Source organism: Panthera pardus, unplaced genomic scaffold (assembly GCF_024362965.1).
Source record: "Panthera pardus isolate Hobbes unplaced genomic scaffold, ASM2436296v1 HiC_scaffold_7, whole genome shotgun sequence".
Classification (NCBI taxonomy): Eukaryota; Metazoa; Chordata; class Mammalia; order Carnivora; family Felidae; genus Panthera; species Panthera pardus.
Genome location: NW_026527002.1, coordinates 747,576 through 767,868, shown reverse-complemented (window position 1 = coordinate 767,868; position 20,293 = coordinate 747,576). Strand labels below are relative to the sequence as shown.

General features: G+C 40.3%; 1 protein-coding gene across 3 annotated transcripts in view; it reads left to right on the top strand.

Annotated features, from left to right (window-relative positions):
* The window catches only part of PRKDC (protein kinase, DNA-activated, catalytic subunit), a 216,309-nt gene that overhangs the window by 135,697 nt on the left and 60,319 nt on the right, over nucleotides 1-20,293 (top strand). For all 3 annotated transcript variants that reach the window (XM_019428882.2, XM_019428881.2, XM_019428883.2), the window contains 7 exons: nucleotides 1,245-1,457; nucleotides 6,569-6,681; nucleotides 8,894-9,025; nucleotides 11,948-12,127; nucleotides 16,667-16,872; nucleotides 19,006-19,144; nucleotides 20,018-20,206. In XM_019428882.2, the coding sequence (XP_019284427.2) occupies nucleotides 1,245-1,457; nucleotides 6,569-6,681; nucleotides 8,894-9,025; nucleotides 11,948-12,127; nucleotides 16,667-16,872; nucleotides 19,006-19,144; nucleotides 20,018-20,206 (1,172 nt within the window). The remainder of the gene's footprint in view (nucleotides 1-1,244; nucleotides 1,458-6,568; nucleotides 6,682-8,893; nucleotides 9,026-11,947; nucleotides 12,128-16,666; nucleotides 16,873-19,005; nucleotides 19,145-20,017; nucleotides 20,207-20,293) is intronic.

The following is a 20,293-nucleotide window of genomic DNA, read 5'->3' as shown; positions in this document are numbered from 1 at the left end:
CCAGCTTAAGATTCTCTCTCCATCTGCCTCTGTATTTCCCCTGTGCAGGCTTGTGAGTGCATGCACATGCATTCTCAATCTCTCTCTCTCTCTCTCTCTCTCTCTCAAAAAAAAAAAAAAAAAAGAAAGATACTGAATTTTGTTTGAGAAGGTGGAAATGCTCTGGAGCTAAATTGTGGAGATGGTTGCCCAACTGTGTGAATATACCTGATGCATAGAAATGTACACTTCAAAATGGTTAAAATAGTTAATTTGGTGTTCTCTAAATTTTACCACAATAAAAAAAGTTGAAAAGGATTATTTTTGACTGGAAAAAGCAAAAGTTACAGTACATTTATGTTTTGCTTTGGTTTTGTCCAGAAAAGTCTGTTTAATGCAACAAAGTTAAAATCCTTTATCTCAAAAGCAAGTACTGAAGAGCTAAACCAAAATCATTTACTGTGTTTATAGTTATTAAATTTTTCTTTCTTAAATTGTTCACCTGTTTCCTTTGATCAGCAAAGTACAAGTTGTAGAGTAAAACACGTAAATCATTTCAATTTTTTTAAAATTTTTTTTTTTTAACATTTATTTATTTTTGAGACAGAGAGAGACAGAGCATGAACAGGGGAGGGGCAGAGAGAGAGGGAGACACAGAATCTGAAGCAGGCTTCAGGCTCTGAGCTGTCAGCACAGAGCCTGACATGGGGCTCGAACTCACGGACCATGAGATCATGACCTGAGCCGAAGTCAGACGCTCAAACGACCGAGCCACCCAGGTGCCCCGTAAATCATTTCATATAAATATTTCAAACATTTTTCCTTTCTATCAATTTTTTCATGTCTGTTGGTTCTAGAAGTAGGATTGATTTGAATAACTACCATGGATATTTTATGACATTGATGTTAGAAGACATGGATCTTGGTACCTGATAACACAGAAAAGGTGTTACTGCTTGAAGGAGCAGGCAGAGTATTTTCCTGCTTCACAAATGAGGACCCTGAGGCCCAGACACCTGAGCTGCCTCGGGTCGCTCACTAGTAACTGATAGAACTTCTGCCCAGTGTCCCTACCCTGACATGGCTGTCTCCCTGGAGGAGCTGTCCCCATTCCTATGGCAGGTGAGCACACAGAGGCCCCAGGTGTCATCCCCAGGATGAGGCACACCTTGTGTCCCACAGTGTGGCTCCCAGTGTGGCAGGTGCAGTGGTGCTGTGTGGGTATGGCAGGTTGTGCAGAGCTGAGCATGCTGTGACATTTGCAGATGGCAGAAGCTCCTTTAATTGGCTGACTGGGAGCAGTATTGACCCGCTGATGGATTACACAGTCTCGTCCTCGGATTCCTCATCTTCCTCCTTGCTGTTTGCCCACAAGAAGAGTGAAAAGGCACAGAGATCACCCTTGAAGTTAGTGGGCCCTGACTTTGGGAAAAAAAGACTGGGACTTCCAGGGGACGAGGTGGATAACAAAGCAAAAGGTAAAGTAAGCTTGCTGAAATGTATTTAAGTTAATGCGGAGGCTTAGATAAAGTGCGTTTCTGACTGCATTCACATTTCCTTGTAACCTGTAAATAAAACCATTAAAATTTAATTCAGGGGCGTCTGGCTGGGTCAGCGAGTACAGCATGTGACTCTTAATCTTGTGAGTCAAGATTGTTGTGAGTTTGAGCCCCATGTTGGGGGTAGAGTTTACTTTAAAAAAAAAAGTAATAATAGTAATAGTAAAATTTAATTTAATAAATGGGCATTTGCCATGTTGAAAGCCTAATTTTAGGTGGACCAGAAAAAGCTATAGAATAAACTGGACTCAGTCCATTCATGTGGTGACTCTCTGAACATCAGGGCTTGGTAAGGCAACAGGTAGGTGATGCTGAGATGAGGCAGAATTAGCAAGTCTCAGAGAGAGAGTGAGAGAGCACCAGAAAGGACCTGAGGAAGAGGCCACCTTTGGGACTAGCCTTGTGGACTTGGGTGTGGGAAGAGGGAGGGTGAACAAGGACCAAGGCAGGAAGTATGGAGCATGTTTGGGAAGTGGAAGGGACCCAGGTCAGCTCGAGAACACGTACTGACTGGCAGGCCCTGTGGCAGTCTGACCAAAGTGGTGGTGTGGGACATGCCCACTGGGAGCATAGAGCAGACAGCTGGGGATATGGAGGCAACCACAGCTGTCTGTAGTGACCCAGACAGACAGCAGGGGTCTCTGGATGACTCCTTAAGGGGCCCGCATGGAGCAGCATGTGGGTTGCCCGAGGGGGCCTGGGAGGCTGAGGTCACAGGCAACCTCCCCCATACACCCAGGGTCCCAGTGGGGAAGATGAGGGGAGACGCGCCACGGGGGCTGCAGGGAAGTGCTGGCAGAACACGCAGACCCCATGCTGAGGGCCAGGGTTCAAGTCAGCTCTTTGGGAGAAGGGCAGCTCTGGGAGTGAGTGGAAGCCCAGAGGAAGAAGGTGGAGAGACAAAAGGTCGCAACATAGAACCTTGGGCAAATGCCAACCATATGAATTCAGGTATAAAGAAGTAAAATCAGGAGCAAGGGTAAATTCCTTTTACTTTTAAAAATGTTTTTATTAAGTTTTTGATTTTATTCCAGTGTAGCTGACATACAGTGCTGTATTAATTTCAGGTGTCCACTATAGTGATTCAGCAATTCTGTACATCATTACCCAGTGCTCGTGATGTTTTAAGTACTCTTAATCCCCTTCTCCTGTTTCACCCATTCTCCCCACCTCCCCTCTGATATGCTTTCTTTTATTTAAGATTTATTTTTAAGTAATCTCTACACCCAACTCACCCAAACTCACAACCCCAAGATTAAGAGTTGCATGCCCTAGTGACTGAGCCAGCCAAGTGCCACTGGTATGCTTTATTTTAAATAAGGGTAAATTCCTTTTAATGGAATCATAGGAACTGAACACATGCATGAAATGCTTTCCTCGCTTCCAACCACTCTGTTTCGCATTTAGTCCCAAATCTGTAGCCATACACAACTCTGGATTGTAGGAGAGCTAAATCCAGCCTTCTTTTGCTTAGCACTCTGGGTTTGAAGGGAGCTCATGAGCGCATTCCTGGTGTGCCCTGACCCTGCTCGTCTGTCTCCCACCCGTCTTCTTTCTTTTATATCTTCTTCCTCTGCTGTTTCTTTGCCAAACTGTCTTCCACCAGAGTGCACGGCTCTCTGTCCTTCTGTAACTTTGACAATGAAAGCCCCGAAGTTAAAATGAAGTCCCGGAGTGACTGTCACCTTCCCACGGTTCATGAATTGTCTTTCACACCCTTTGTACTTGCTCACCCCAAACCCATGGCCGTGCACCTTCCCGTGGGATTGTCGAAGAGGTAGGTGTGCATCTGGGGCAGCCTCCGGTCCTGCTAATGCATGGTGACTGCCTGTGGCCAACTCTGCTGAACGGGCAGGAGGCTCAGGAACAGGGAAATGCTGAGGATGCATAGTCCACAACTCAAGCTGTTGAGCAGTGTTTCCCTGTCTTCACTGACTTTGTATAGAAATTAAGGCAGTAAGAGGTGAAACCTAACTTTTAAACCATTTTCCTTAAAAGTTTTATATATGAATTTGAAAAAGCTGGAACTGAGTAGGTAAAATGAGTACTATTAGCTATCCAGTTTAATTTGATTAATATATTTGAATCTCCCCTTGTACCTTTGTTGATGTAAAATATTTTGCACACTGTCTTCTTTGGGGTTTATGTATTTTCTTGCCTAGAGAGGAATATTTGAAAATCATTAATATATGGTGGGGGCACCTGGATGGTTCAGTCGGTAAAGCACTGGACTCTTGATATTAGCTCAGGTCATGATCTCACTGTTGTGAGATCAAACCCTGCATTGGGCTTTGCACTGACAGCGAGGAGACTGCTTGGGATTCTATGTCTCCCTCTCTTTCTCTGTCCCTCCCCTGCTCACACACTCTCTCAAAATAAATAAAGAAACTTTAAAAAAAAAAAATGGTAAATTAATCCTTATTGTGATACTATTTATTATCCTTAAAACTTAAAAATTTGAAATTGTAACCTAATTAAAATACCATCATTTTCAACCATTATTTTAATTCTTTATTTCAGTTTCCTTTAGTTATTTGTATTAGAGTAATACATGCACGTAGTTTAAAGAGCCAAATACTTTGCCAAAGCTTGTTAGAAGAAACAGTAACCCATTCACTCCTGAAATCATCGTTGTGCTATATGCTAACTTGGATGTAAATTTAAAAATTAATTAATTAATTAAAAAAAGGAAGAAGGAGAAGGAGAAACAGTAACCATACCCGTTTCCCCAATTCCACACACAACCACTTACACCCTTCCATAGCTCCGAACACTGTTTGTATATTACCACCCTGCCTTTTTTCTCCCGTCCGGTATGAGTCGTTCTCTTTTGGCTTTTGCATTATGGACATCGAGGTCTTGGCTCCAGCTTGTCTGTTACCCCCGTCCACCACACACACCACAGTGAATTCGTCCTGTGCTTTCCTCCTGCGATATTATGTCTTGGTCTTGGTTTCATCATATTTTCCTCTTATTTTGGCTACATAAATATTATTTGTGTTCAAGCCGTAGTGATACTATGATTACTTTTCTTGTACAATAATTTTTTCTGGGCATTAATTATTTTGGTTTAGATTCCTACATATTTGTCACTTGTTTTCCTCTGAATTATCTTTTAATGTGTCCCAACGTATAAATGTTTTATCTTAAAAAAAAAAAAATCTTCCTGGAGCTTTTGGGTTGCCCTGTTCCAGGCTGCTTGCTCTCGGAGTCTGTTCAGCCATGGTCTGGACACCCTGCTCATCCTGAGGGTCTCTTCACCTCTCCTGGATCTGATTCTCCTTCCTCGGTGTGTTCCTTCTTTCTGGTGGATCACCTCCCTGAGTAGCTTCCTGAGAAAAAGGGTCAGAAACAGTAAGCTGTTGGGTTTTTGGTTTTTTTTTTTTTTTTAAGTTTATTTATTTATTTTGAGAGAGACAGAGTGTGAGCAGGGCAGGGGCAAGAGAGAGGGAAAATCTCTGTATTGTCAGTGCAGAGCCTGGGGGGCTCAAACTCACTAAACTGTGAGATCTGGCCTGAGCTGAAGTCAAGAGTGGGATGCTCAACTGATTGAGCCACCCAGGCACCGCACCCCCCCCCCCCATCCCCCGCCCCCGCCCCAAGCTGTTTTTGATGCCTTGATGCCTTATGTTGCTTTTGATCACACTCACCCCTGCTGGGTAATTTAGCCATAGAATTCTGAGTGTGAACATGTAATCAGGGGTTCCTAGTCCCCAGGGTTGGGTAGGGAAACCTGGTGGCATTCTTTGTGTTGATCCTTTGTAAGAATTGTATCCTTTCTCTGCAGTAGATCTTAAGAGTTTTAGGAAATTTCACAAAAGTGTCCTTTGGTGCATGCAGGTCTGTTTCAGTCCAGTTTTCTGGGCACAAGGAGGGTCTTGTCACATTGCTAACTCATTTTCCAGTTTTGGAATATTTTTTCTTGGATAATTTTGTTGATGATTTCCTCATCCCAGTTTTATATTTGTAATCCTTTTGCTTGGATAGCAGACCTTCTGGATTACCTTGGTAATTTTCTCGTTTTTTTCATTTTGCTTTGTATTCTGGGAAATCACTTCAACCTTACCTTGTAATTCTTTTAAGTTATGATATCATATTTTTAGTTTCCATGAGTTTTTTTTATGTTCCCTGAATGCCCTTCCAGTCCTTGATCCACTGTTGCAATTTCTACTCTTTTTGATAAATGATAAGTTTTGGAAAATTTTTTTTTCCCGGATGGGCTGCTTTCAACGGTTGCTCTTTCCCTATTATTTAATTTCATTTCTGTCTTTCATGTTTGAAGGTTTCCTCACAATGTCTGGTGACTTGGCTTTTTGCTTATACTCCCAGAAGGGGCACTCAAAAGGCATTTGGAATAGCTGCACGTTGGGCGTGTGGAGGTCAGCCTAGACCAGGACGTGGAACCCCATGATGTGTCAATACTTTGGTCTCTGCTTTTGTGCTGGTGGATTACCCAGAGGCAAAATCTCCAGTCTCTTGCCTGCAGGCTTTAGGCCAGGGTGCCAGCACCCTTGGAGGCCAAGAAGGAGGAGGCACTACAGGTTCCGGAAGCCCTTGTGGTCGCTGGTGGAGTAGTTGCTCTGCCTGCAGCCATGCCACCCTGTGCACCCATGGGCCCTGTGTCCTCTCCCAGGCTATCTACCTGCAGCATGGTGGGCAGGGGTTGGGGGCATTGCTTTCTAACCACACCTCCTGCTGTAGCTTCACTTTCCTCCCTTCCCCTGGAGGTGCTGGGTGCTGCCAGACCCTGAGCCTTCCAGGTCTTCTCCACTGTCATTGCTTTGTCCCTCGTTCTCTGCATGGTGGCAGTGGGTTCGGCTGCGTAGTTATAACTTTCTGTTCTCTAGCTTCCAAAACTGATTAGTGGTCTCCTGTGCTGTTCTCTGTCATTAAAACAAACAAAACAGAACAACTAGATGAAAGTAAAAAATGGAGATAAGCAAACAATTCCACTTTTAGAAGATTCTAGAAAGGAGGTAAAGCCAACTGCGAATTGGCCATCTGTAACAAACCTGCTTTATATTCTTCAGGTACAGACAGTCGGGCAGAAATATTAAGATTACGCAGGCGATTTATAAAGGACCAAGAAAAGCTCAGTTTGATTTATGCCAGAAAAGGTGTTGCTGAACAAAAACGAGAGAAGGTTTGTATCTGTTTTGAGAATTTGGTCAGAAATACTTATTTTATATCAAAGGATATATACTAAGGAAATAAGCTTCCCATCAGATATTTGTTCCAAAACAAAATTACAGAAGCAGCCACTATATGAATTAAAGTTCCTCTGAACCAAAGATTAGTCCTCTAACGTGGATGCAAAGGACAGTCATGACTCACTGATGAAGTCGCGGGAATCTTGGAATGGGACCCGTGTGGGTAGTCCCATGAGTCTGCGTTACGGTGTGGCTCACAGGCACTGCCGGGACCTCACCTCTGCCCTTTATCTCAGACTCTCACTGCAGTCTGGCTTTGTTCTTCTCTGTGTACAGACTGGCTTTCTCCATGTGGTGGAGACGGATGCAGCCCCCACTCATTCCTGAATCATCTTACAGCTTTAGCCTCTGGGAGGGATTGGCCAGAGCCTTGACCCACCTTTGGTCTGGGGCTACTGTGGAATCAATAAGCTGTAGTGAGAGGGGTGAGGCCACATTACAACCAGCCCCTGTCATGGGGGGTGCCTGGATGAAGAGGGAATGGTGAGCCCAGAGAAAGGGGTGGGCAGGTTGGTGGATGGTTCAGGGCTATCTGCTGAAAGCAGGAACTTGAGGACCTTGTGTGGCATGAATTAAACATTTCTCAAAATGTGGAAATAATGAAAGAGGTTGTTTAGCCATAGCTTCAGTATTACTTATGAATCAGTAATTATGACAGAATTTTCGGGAAAGATGAGATTGTGAGTTAACAAAAAAAACTGGCTTTGTATTAATTCAGTTTAAATCCTCAATCCCTTAATTAACTTCCACATCTGAGTATGAAGTGGCCGAATGGTTCCACTATATTGTCTGTGGTAAGAAAATGCACTTTGCATCTTTCTCTTGTCTCTATAAGTCCAGCTATTCTCTTGAAGAAGAGGGTTCAAAATTTCAGTGCCCCGGGATCCTCCTACGCTACCTGTCAGCGGCTCCTCCCCACCTGCAGGGCATTCTGCTTCACCCACCAGAGAGGTAGCCACAGCCCCTAATTAAACCTGAAACCCAGCTGGGCTTGCCTGAAGGAAGTAAGAGGCAGACTCTGAGCAGAGGGAAGAGATAAAACCAGGATCATTGGGCAGAAATCACAGGGAGATATTTTGGTCTGACACAAAGAAAGTCCTTTTAATAATCAATAAATGTGGAACGGCCTGCCGTGTGGGGCTGTTCATGCCCTGTGAGGCACGTGTTCTCATCTGAAGGGGCTGACCTCTCAGTAAGGATGCGTGGCGGTGATCAGGCATCGGAAGGCCATGCACTTCATTTGTTGGGAGCATTGTGCTCAGTGTCCGGCACGACTCTGAATGCTAGGGGTACAGGGGTAAATATGATGTAAGCGCTCGCGGGGCTACAGCCCAGCGTGTAAAACAGAACAAGCCCAGAATGAGTTAAGATTATAACAGGTGCGGTGTTGGAAATTAACCAATGTAATGAGCACGTAGGGGAGACTATTAAGAGGAAGTGGGAAAGGAAGCCTCTTTGCAGATGATGTCTGCAGTGGGAACCAAGAGTGACAAGCTGTGGAAAGACATTTTAGGCAGAGATGAGCAGGTCCCACAGCCCTGTGTGGTGGGGAGTGGGGGTGACTCAAGAGCAGGTGCAAGGTCAGCCTGGCCTGAGCAGCTGAACAGGCGTTGGAGGCTGTGGTGATCTCACTGGACCTTGGAGCCCAAGATTTTTCTAAGAATTAAAAGGAAAAACGAGCTCCTGGGTGGCTCCGTCAGTTAAGTGTCCATCCTTGGCTCAGGTCATGATCTCACCGCTCGTGAGTTTGAGCCCTACATCGGGCTCTCTGCTCTCAGCACAGGGCCTGCTTCGGACCCTCTCCCTGCCTCTCTCTCTCTGTTTCTCAGAAATAAACATTTTTTTAAAAAAATAGGAAATACAGCCCCCTGAGATAGCTTTAAAAAGTTTTAATTCAAGTTCTCTGATTTTAGATATTCCCATTACTCTGTGATGCATATTTAATTAATCTTTTTGCTGTTCATTTAGCAGTGATTTTTATTTTGGATTTATTGTCTACCATAGATTGGTAAAGCATAGTGACCAAACTGTTTTGGATAAAAATTGTCATCAGGTTCACCTTTATGTTAAGGATCATATTTCATGCACTACTGATTTTTTAAAATAAGAATTCTAATCTTCGTTTTTTGGTTCTAATGATTATAGGAGATCAAGAGTGAGTTAAAAATGAAGCACGATGCCCAAGTCATTTTGTATAGAAGTTACCGTCAAGGAGACCTTCCTGACATTCAGATTAAATACAGTAGCCTGATCACCCCCTTGCAAGCTGTGGCCCAGGTTGGTCCTTGAACGCTGCATTCTTCTTTTGACAGATAAAAACTATTTAACAGTTCCACGGATCTACTAGGTGTAAGAAAAAATGGCTGATGCTATTCTGTAACATAACTGAGGTGTTGATTTGTCTTAAACAGTGGATTTGGTTAAAAGACATTGGTCCAAGTCTTGGCTCTAAACCTTCTTCTCGCTGGTGCAACTTACTTCAACTCATCCAGAAGATAGCCCTGCACTTGGGGTCCTTGTCAAGACACTTAATGCTCTGAGCCACAGTGTCTTCATCTGTAAAACCAGGGAGCAAAATCTGTTCTTCTTACCAATAATGTTGGTCAATGAAATAATGTATAAAAAAATTACTATAAACTTTAAAGTGCTAAGCCACTTGAATCATTGCTTATATGGGATCCTTTTGGTATGGGGGGGGGGCGGGAATCCAGGGAGTATCAGTTTATGGGTGGGACTAGTATTCTTCCTTCTCTGTTAATTTTCTTAATAGTAGAGGATTGGAAATATTTTTCTAAGTCATTAGGGTATAAAAGTATTGAGAGTGAATGAAGTTTCTAGCTGAGTTCTCTGACAAAAACAGGTATATATTCCCCAAAAGGCCAATTAAGATTCTTTTGACTTTTATCAAAATAATTTTTAAAGTTGAAGAGTACTATAATATATATGTGGCATTATGTTAGGTGCTGAAATATAATGCCATAAATTTTATTGTAATTAAATTTTCAGAACTAAGGTTGCATATAGTAGGTATGTCTGCATCGCCTTTTATTCTTTTTTAAGCTTTTTATTTAACCTAAATAATTGTAGATTGACAGGAATTTGCAAAAATAGTACATATTCCCATGTACCCTTCACCCTCATGGGTGGTATCTTATATAACTGTAATACGTTATTTCGATCTAGAAATTGACGTAGGAACAAGAGTATTGACTGGACTGCATTTTTCCCTGCATTTGTGTGTGCGCGTGCGCGCGGTGTGTGTAGAGAGACAGAGAGAGTCTATGCGATTGTATTATACACGCTGATTCATATAACTACTGTCACAGAAGAAAGAACCCTTGTTTGTTACAGAGTGCTTTCACATTTCTCTCATTAGATCCTCTCAGTAATTTTGTGACATAAAGGCAGTTGTTAGACACATTTACAGATGAAGAATTGAAGTTAGCAAAGAATGGATGTTATGATTTAAAGCAGCATGTCTTGCTGGGTGTGCAACTAAGACAAACCCCAGCCCTGTGTTCTGATTCCTGGCCCCGTGTTTTTCTCCCCCCCACCATTTCCCAGTTTTTCTCGTGCCTTGCACACATGCATTCACATCACTGCCTCAGAAGCGGTGCTGCCACCTGCTCTCCTGGGCATGGTTTGCACCTGCCCATGTTGGAGAGGTACATGGTGTGTACGGATGGTAGCAGGTTAAAAGCCTGATGCTGCGTAGAGACCCACGTCCAAGTCAGTTCACCTCATTGGTGCTTGGAAAAAATTAAGATGCTGAATAGTGTTTCAAAAAAAGGACTACATTTTTTCTGTTCTTTGAGGAGGAACGTGTTTCCTATATTTCTCAAATTCCAATACTTTATTTATTCAACACATGTTCTGTATGGAGCATCCTTCTGGATGCCAGGGACTCCTCTAAGCACTGAGGTGCAGCTGTGGACAAAACAGATGAGGCTTCCTCTGCTGTCCGGGGGCTCCCCTTCTTCATCATGAGCCTTGCATGTGAGAGAACTAAAGGGGAGCCTGGAAACCAGCCGGGATGGCACATGTCCAGCAGCAGCATTCTGTTCTCTGAAGATGTTATTTATTTTAATCATCACTGCATTACTGTAACAGCAGGAGCATCTGGGACTCCCTGGGAAATGAGAGAATTTGTGCATAAGACTCAAGAATTGGGGCTGTAGACCTGGGAGCCTGTCTGCCACGGATTCGGTGAAAAAAGCAAGTTAGCGAACAGCAGATGTGTGCATGTCCATAAGAGACCAACCTGTGCAGTGGCTGTCTTCATGTAGTAGAATTATGAGTGATACTTACTTTCTTTTTTCCTAATCTATATTTTCTGAAATTTTACATTGCAACCATACAACTTTCTGTAAGACAAATACATTACTTAAAATAAATAACAAAGAACAGATCAAATTGTACTTTTTATTCAGACAGTTTTATCAAGCAAAATAATTTTTAAATTTTATTCATGCATTTGTGCCTTCATTTAAAAAATATAGACCCTGCACGCCAGGACTATTCTTAATACTGGTGTCATAGGCACAGATACAGGATAATGTTCCTGTGGTCATGGAGTGTGAGGGTTAATGCCAAAAAAGATGCCTTTAAAGGTAGCATGCTTTTAGGGCTGAAGCCACCAAATATGAAAAGCACAAAAATGGCTACTGATGGTTTTTAACAGTTTAAATTGTCATAATGATGGGACTTTGAAATTTTAAGTTGGCATTTTATTTAAGCTTATCGCTTAGTTCTCTTAAGCTTTGCAGTAATGCTGATGTGAGGATAGTACCTAAAAACTTCACTTAACCTCTCTGAGAGACCTTCCCAATTACGGCACTGATCACTTCATGTGTATCTTGGCTAATCCTCACTACAACCCTGAGAGGTGTTGTGTTATGCCCACGTTAAAGATAAGGAATCCAAAGGTCCAGACCCACTCGTGAGTTAAGCTATGTCTACATATGTGATTAAGTTAGCTTATATACTTGTGGGCCCCAAATCCATGGTACCACAGATATATTTGGTTAAATTTCAAATACTCCCCACGTCAGTGCCTGATAAAACTTTCTAAACAAAACTGAGATGTAAATTAGATATGTTTTCAGGAGTTTGTATTTTCAGATAAGCTCTGATGGTAGTAGTAAATTCTATAGCATTTTTACTTCAGATCCTAATTTGTCTGTTTTGAATATTTTACAGAGAGACCCAATAATTGCAAAACAGCTCTTTGGCAGCTTGTTTTCTGGAATTATAAAAGAGATGGATAAACACAAGACCATGTCTGAGAAAAACATCATTACTCAAAAGTTGCTCCAGGACTTCAATCATTTTCTTAACACCACGTTCTCTTTCTTTCCACCTTTTGTTTCTTGTATCCAGGTGAGCATCTACACATGTGCTTCATAAACATGCATTATCTACTTTGCCATGACCTGACTGTGTCACAATAACTTCATTTGTTCCACAGGCCAAAGCACAAGGTGTTTAACAATTTAGGTGTATTCTGTATGGTTACCTCTTCCCTGATGAGGTGTAATTTATTCGTTTTTTTGTTTTTTAAACAAACTTATATGGGCACCTGGGTGGCTCAGTCGGTTAAGTGTCCGACTTCTGCTTGGGTCATGGTCTCGCAGTCTGTGGGTTCGAGCCCCGCGTCGGGCTCTGTGCTGACAGCTCAGAGCCTGGAGCCTGCTTCAGATTCTGTGTCTCCCTTTCTCTCCGCTCCTCCCCTGCTCACGCTCTGTCTCTGTCTCTCTGTCTCTCTCTTTCTCTCTCTCCCCCCCTCAAAAAAATAAACATTAAAAAAATTTAAAAAAAAAAAACTTATATATGGCAGGATAATTAGAAATCAGCCTTGGTGTAAAAGTGTTCTGATTTTTAATACGCCAGTCCCTTTAGTGTTTTGGTTAAACCCTGTATGTTGTTAGTAGTTTTTCCTTAGGTACTATTTCTCCAAATTATTTCCTGCCTCCTGAGTGCCTTTAAGAAATGTTGACTGAGCACATTCCTGACTTTGTTGTAAGTTGTGGGGACAGTGAGTGATGGAAGAAGCACAAATTTCTGCCCTCCTAGAATTACAGTGGGTGACAAACAATAAACAAATACAGAAGATAACATAACATAGTAGTGTCATCGAACTTGAGTACTACAGGAGTACTAAAGTAATGTAGGGTAGTAATGAAGCAGGGAGGGAGACAGCCTCTTGATCAGGGTGGTGGCTGTGTACTTAGACCGAGTGGTCAGAGAAGGTCATGCTAAGGTAATACAGTTTGAGCAGATATTAATAGAGGCATACTTTGAGTTACTACTTAAACATGCTTATTGGAAGGTTACTTTTTCATATAAGAAATGTTTCCTCTGCCATTCCAAACACGATCATTACAAATTCCCTAATGGAAAGCCTTTTTTTATTTTTTATTTTTTTAAGTTTTTTTATTTATTTTGAGAGAGAGAGGGAGAGAGCAGGGAGGGGCAGAGAGAGAGGGAGACAGACTCTCAAGCAGGCTCTGCACTGAGAGCACAGAGCCCAATGTGGGGCTCAGACTCATAACCCTTGAGATCATGACCTGAGCAAAATCAAGAGTTGGACGCTCAACCGACTGAGCCACGTAGGTACCCCTAATGGAAAACCTTTTCAATTCATTTTAGTATTTTTATAACTAGTAACCTCCCTGGGGTAATTTAAAATACATATATATTCTTGGGGCGCCTGGGGGGTTCAGTCGGTTAAGCGTCCGACTCTTGATTTCAGCTCAGGATATAGTCTGATGGTTCACGAGATTGAGCCCTGTGTCAGGCTCTGCACTGAAGGCACGGAACCTGCTGGGGATTCTCCCTCATTCTCTCTCTGCCCCTTCCCAGCCTGTATGCTCTCTCTCTCAAAGTAAACAAATAAACTTTAAAATAAAATAATGTTATTTAATATTATTTATCAGTAGCTTTGGTTTGCAAACTAATTGGGTAATAATTCCCTGAGATGAAACACTTGGTTTTCCTGTTTTGTTCTTTCTGATGTAGCATGAAACTATTAATATAGTTTCTTTTTATATATTAGTTCTGTTTTTATTGGTTTATAATTTACAAGTAGAATTCCTTCATTATTTTCCTCCTGGCTACACTAAAGATAAGACTTGAGAAATTGCATTGAATCAGCCAGTATTTCAAAAGAAGTTTCTCTTTACACTGTATTCTGAAGTGATTTTTTAAAATCTGAATTCCTAGTTTTGTCCCTATATTTATTTTTAAAAGCTGTTTTTTTCCATTGTTTTTTAAGAGAGTCATTAACCGTCATTAAGTAAATAAATTACTTCTACTCACTCTAGAGCTTGCAATTTGGCATTGCCTTTGGAAAAAGCAACATGAATGCAAGTTAGTGCCTGCAATTTGCAGCATTTGCTGTTACAACTTTGTTTGTGGTTCATTTCTGAAACTATGATTATTTTCCCTCTCTCCATGACGTCTTAGCACATTTGGTATGGCATTTATGTGACTTCTTGTTCTAGCAAGGGGTAGGGTCTCTTTGAGATGCCACTGCCCCACCATGACATCTCAGAATAAGTTTCTTGTCTGCTGCATATCCTGTATTTGTCAGACTATCCTGATTGTATCCCAGTCAGTGACTGGCAAACAGATGTTAATTTGGTTTAATTTAACAGATGTTAAATACATTTATGCTATTCATCACTTGTTTGAACTTCATATAAAATTTTAACTTTCTTGGGGCGCCTGTGTGGCTCAGTTGGTTGGGCATCTAACTTTGGCTCAGGTCATGATCTCCTGGTTTGTGAGTTTGAGCCCCACATTGGGCTCTGCACGGACAGTGTGGACCCTGCTTGGGATTTTCTTTCTTTCCCTTTTTCTGCCTCTCTCCTGCTTGTTTTCTCTGTCTCTCAAAACAAATAAACTTTAAAAAACTTTTTTTGGCTTTCTTAAATTTTTTTTTTAATGTTTATTTATTTTTGAGACAGAGACAGAGCATGAATGGGGGAGGGTCAGAGAGAGAGGGAGACACAGAAACAGAAGCAGAAGCGGGCTCCAGGCTCTGAGCCGTCAGCACAGAGCCTGACACGGGGCTCGAACTCATGGAGTGTGAGATCATGACCTGAGCCGAAGTCGGAAGCTCAACCGACTGAGCCACCCAGGCGCCCCTTGGCTTTCTTTACAAAACATCTAATGAGGATATTTTATGTGTAAATCTTTATTTAACAACTATGGAATATTTGAAATGAAGAAATGGCCCTTGCCTTCACCTACTACAGTGAGATAAGAGTCCAAACAAAAAATATTGTTATTAATTCTATTAGGCAGTCATCATTTTACAAATTAGACTTCATTACTTTATTCTCTTTTGGAATTTATAAGAAGTGTAATCAGTCAGCTGAAGTTTTTTTGGCTTAGCAAATCACTCTTTATAAAGTAAAATGATACTGTCAACAAGATTATGCAGAAGAGTCAGTCTTCTTGAAAATATACTTGCAGAACTCAACTTAAATTGTGAGAATGCATTTACATATAGAGGAGTAATATCCCAGTAATAGTTGTTTACTTATTTACAACTATTTCACAAAAGACTTCTATTGGCGATGGGAATAAATCTTAATGTCAGGGACAACATTGTTTACTACAGTGTCTAGAATATAGAAGGCATTCAATAAATATTTATAGAATGAAATGATTCCTTGAAAATTAAAAGTATATTTATTTTAAAATAGTCTTGTGTAACTCAGGGTTTCTCTCTCTAAATTAGCAGATGTTATCTCAAAATCTGACACCTCAACTAAGACTGAGGCTTCGCTGTGTTATTAATTAATTTTATATGGATTTTTTTCCTGTACCACTAGTTCCTTCTAATAGACATTTTTGTTTGCTAGCTTACTTTGGAGAATCTGTATTCTTTCAAGACCTCTAATGTAGAATTTAAGTTGGCTTAGTTAGACTTAGTAAGTAGTCCATGCATGGCACAGCTGGGAGGAAGGTGGTGTGGATGTGGCTTAGTGGGGACTGTCTTTACTGTCTTTTCCAGATACCTGCATATATGTGCATACACAGACGTACACACCCACACAAGAACTATATGCATACATTCAGCTGTGTTTTAATGAAGATGCTGCCATACTGTTTTTTTTAATCAAATGTATTTTTTTTAAGTTTATTTAATTTTGAGAGAGTGTGTGTGCATGTGCATGTGAGTGGGGGAGGGGTAGAGAGAGAGGGAAAGAGCGTCCCAAGCAGGCTCCATGGTGTCAGCACAGAGTAGAATGGGAAGCTCAATCCCACGAACTGGGAGATCATGACCTGAGCTGAAATTGAAAGTTGGCTGCTCAAATGACTGAGCCACCCAGGTGACCCTGCCATACTATTTATATTGTTCTGCATATTGATTTGTAGTTTATTTTTTATTGGTGTATATAGGACTCTCAAATTGAGAGTTACAAAGTAAAGGCCAATATAATTCCTGAAATCCTCTTATTCAATATTATTGTGAATAGGTTAGCCCCTGGGTGGAAGGAGATGGAAAAAAAGATGTTAATTAGAGTAATGGAAATAAGTACCTACTTTCTGGTGTTTGGATATGAAATCTGTGTTTCAGCTGCTTTTCTCACCCGTTCAGGCTAAATATTCCTGGAAACTGCAATTGATGCCTAGATATATAGAGCATATAATTTTTCATAATTTGCTAGTACTTTTCTTTAAAGTAATCTCTAAATTGATGGTGTAAAAATCAAAGATCATTTCCTCCTTTGAGCAAGCTGAATGTTGAGGAAATTTTGTTAATAGAATTACACAGAGAAATTTTCTGGTTCTATCACTACTTACATCAAAATGTTCTTTCATGTTTAGTAAAATGAGTTATTCACTTGTGAAGATACGGTCAAAGTATCACAGCCTAAATAGCTGCATGTGTTTGTGGTTTCATAGGAAATCAGTTGCCAACACACAGACTTGCTGAGCCTCAACCCAGCTTCTGTCAGTGCTGGCTGCCTGGCCAGCCTGCAGCAGCCCGTGGGCATCCGCCTCCTTGAAGAGGCCCTGCTCCAGCTGCTACCACCAGAGCCACCTGCCAAGCGGTTTCAGGGGAGGACTCGCCTCTCACCTGATGTCGTCAGATGGATGGAACTTGCTAAGTAAGCTTTGTGATCCACTGTTGGGAGAACAGTAAATTTGACTAAAGTAATACACAAAAATCTTTTCATTTTGGCAGAAAATGAGCAAATAAAGTTGATCATAACACTTTTGTGAAATTTTTTGAAAAATCTCTCTGGCTAAGTACCATTCCATGAGTTAAGAATAGTCGTCACAACAAGGAATGTCTTGCTCCAGGAAAGATTAATTAATTAAACATACACAGTCCTTTTAAAAGGACTCAGGGTGTTAACTACCAAGTTTAGTTTCCTGTAAAGTGTGGCCGTTACTTAGTTTTGTATGTTTTTACTGCTTTACTTAAATGGAATTGAGGATAATTTATTTTCAGCAGGACTCAAACTCTTATAGACAATTTAATCCAATTACTTTATTTAGGAAAAACAAGTTCCATTTTGTCATTCTATGCCATTTTGCATTATGTGTGTTTTTTTCCTTACTTGTGGTTTCATTATAAAAAAGCCAGTGTCTAATTCTGAGAAGGATGTTAGATTAGGTTAAAATTAAATTTGAACTTATATTTTTTAGTGCTGATTTTTAGACCTTCAGTTTCTAGGAAAAAAGAGAATAAAAGTAAAGGTGAGGAATCCTTGTACTATTCATATCTTAACTGAGCATTATGTGTGAACAAGACATTATGTCAGGTGCTAAGAAGAATTAAACATATCTCCCAGACACAAAAGTAGCCAACCAGTAGGAAATATATGTACTTTCCTGTATAACTAACCATAACATGAAATGGGAGGTGGTGAGATCTCTGAGAGGCAAGACAGAGGGCAGTTCAGAGGGTGCGTCTTGGCTAATACTGCTTCTGTCTAAGGAGCTGTTGTTATCCTGTTGTTCCAGATGTGTAGATGAACAGTCAGTAACAGTTTGTATATTTAATATTTTCAGAGAATGAGAAACTCGTGTGTATTTTCTGGGTAAATGAAGCACACAACTTTTAGAGCCTAAACTTTAAACACTGTTTTCTAACTTTATTTAATACTTCTTCATAGTTTACATATAATATTTTACATTCCTTTCAAACAGAGTAGTGAGAACATAATTTTGCCTGTTGATGATTTGGGTCATCATTTTGACCATGTTATAGTGCGTATCATCCTGGGACCATGGGGCCAGTGCAAGGTGGATGTGAGACTGATCTCTTTTCCAGCTACTGAAAAATGTTTGTAATTCTCATCTCCTCTTGAGCTCTTGGACTGTGAGCTGTTGTCCTACCTCCCATCTCCCCACCTCTGCCTCTGACTTGTTACCCATAAGCCTCTATGAGCAGGGCAAAGAGAGGGCCGTGTCTACTAGATTTTTATCTAAATTTGGAATCCTTAGGCTCTGAGAGAGCCCGTGGGGCTTTTTTGATGTAATAAGTACATGAGATTTCATACCTGCGAAAGGACCCAACTGCAGGAAAGCCAAGGAGGAAGCAGTCCTCACTGGCTGGCCAGGTGACTGCAGCATCAGGAAGAGATAACATTTGTGTTGAAACTTAAAAGAGGGGGAAAAAAATTGTAGGGGAAGGGAACAAACTTATTAAAAATTTACTTGAGAATATCTTAACAGAGGAAGTTTGGTTGAAGGGATAAAGTAGATTTTTGTTAATGTGAAGAGAAGAATGGGTGCTCAAGCATATAGTAAGGCTGTAAGAAAATTACTTGTCAGTAGAATCAAGATGGCCCATAGAATGTGGATTAAAACATGGCTTTATTAGAAGCAGGATTAATTTTTACTCACTCTGGACTCTTGGCTATGTTCCAAATTTTAGGTCTAGACAGGATTTCAAATAGGTCACCCACTGGTATGTGCATTATTACTGTAATGGATTAACACAGAATGGTCTTATTTAATGGCACAATTTACCCAGTGTAAACTTACAATATTTTCAGATTTCACTTTAAATGCTCTTTAGAATAATCTCTGCTTCCTGTATGACTAAAGTAGTAAAACCTAATGGTAACTTCATAGTGTGTAAGATTTTATATTTATAGAACAAAAAAAACATATATCCTTTTTGGCTAAGATAATGTGACATCTGGATTTAATATCATTTCATTAGAATAAAAACTTAAAAAATATTGACATAGTCATTGATTTGGACTTTCTTTTTGGCTTGTTTTTAGACTGTATAGATCAATTGGAGAATATGACGTCCTCCGTGGTATTTTTAGTAGTGAGATAGGAACAAAGCAAATCACTCAGAATGCGGTATTAGCAGAGGCAAGAAGCGATTACTCTGAAGCTGCTAAACAGTATAATGAGGTAAAATTGATCACTAGCAAATATACCAGTTGCTTAAGCACTTTTGTTTTCTGATTGGAAAAACTGTTACCTTTAGAATTTAGAGTTTTGTAATGTTTCAACTTTATTCCTTGGTTTTTACACAAAAATTAGTAGCAGAGAATAGTTTCATAACAACAAAATGTGAAATAACTATTGCTTTATCTTTTACTCTTTTTAAGAAAACATCATTGAATAAAAGAGAAAGCATTTCATACCAAATGCTGTAAAACTGTTAAGATGTTATTTCAGTATCTGCTGTTATTCTATAATTTCTCTAAGGGTAGATTGTTTTCCTTCAGTAAGTAAAAACTTTATAAAGAGATAGGTAAAAATTGGTTTGGAGATGACTAAGTTCAGCTTTGTACAGTTTGTATTTTGAGTTGCCAGTGGCTATCTAGGTATAGATGTCTAGCAAGTAGTTTAAATTCAGAGTCCATGACCTATCAGATTCTTGAATGAGCAGTCCGGATTGTAAAAGTCCTTTGCAATTTTCTGTAAATGTCCTATTTTCTAATTTTCAATCTAAGAGCTCTTTAAGTAGTAAATAATCCACAGTACTGATTCAGATCAAATTTTGGGTCATTCAGAACCTTCAGTTTATTAATTGGCTTCATTGGTAAGTTTCTCAGAGAAATCGTTTCCTCTTGGTTGTTACGTTGATTTGTTCCTGTGAGATTTCTTTTGGTTTTTTTTCTTCCATTTAGTGTTACTCTGTTTTCTCTTTTCTCTCCCCTTGTCATAAATCTGAAAATTATTGTCCTTAGCATGAATAGTTTACTACCTATAATACAAATGTTTTCGTTTATATTCCTTCCAACTTTTAAAATAACTGTATGAACTTTTCTTCATGAGGCTCTCAATAAACAAGAATGGGTAGATGGTGAGCCTACTGAAGCTGAGAAGGATTTTTGGGAACTTGCATCCCTCGACTGTTACAACCAGCTTGCTGAGTGGAAATCATTGGCATACTGTTCTATAGTCAGCGTTGACAATGAAAACCCTCCAGATCTAAATAAAATGTGGAGTGAACCATTTTATCAGGTGGGTAGAATTACATTTGAAGTCACTGAGATAAATATTATAGATAGCTGTTTTCTAATTAATGAAATTGTTTAAAACTTTTCAAAA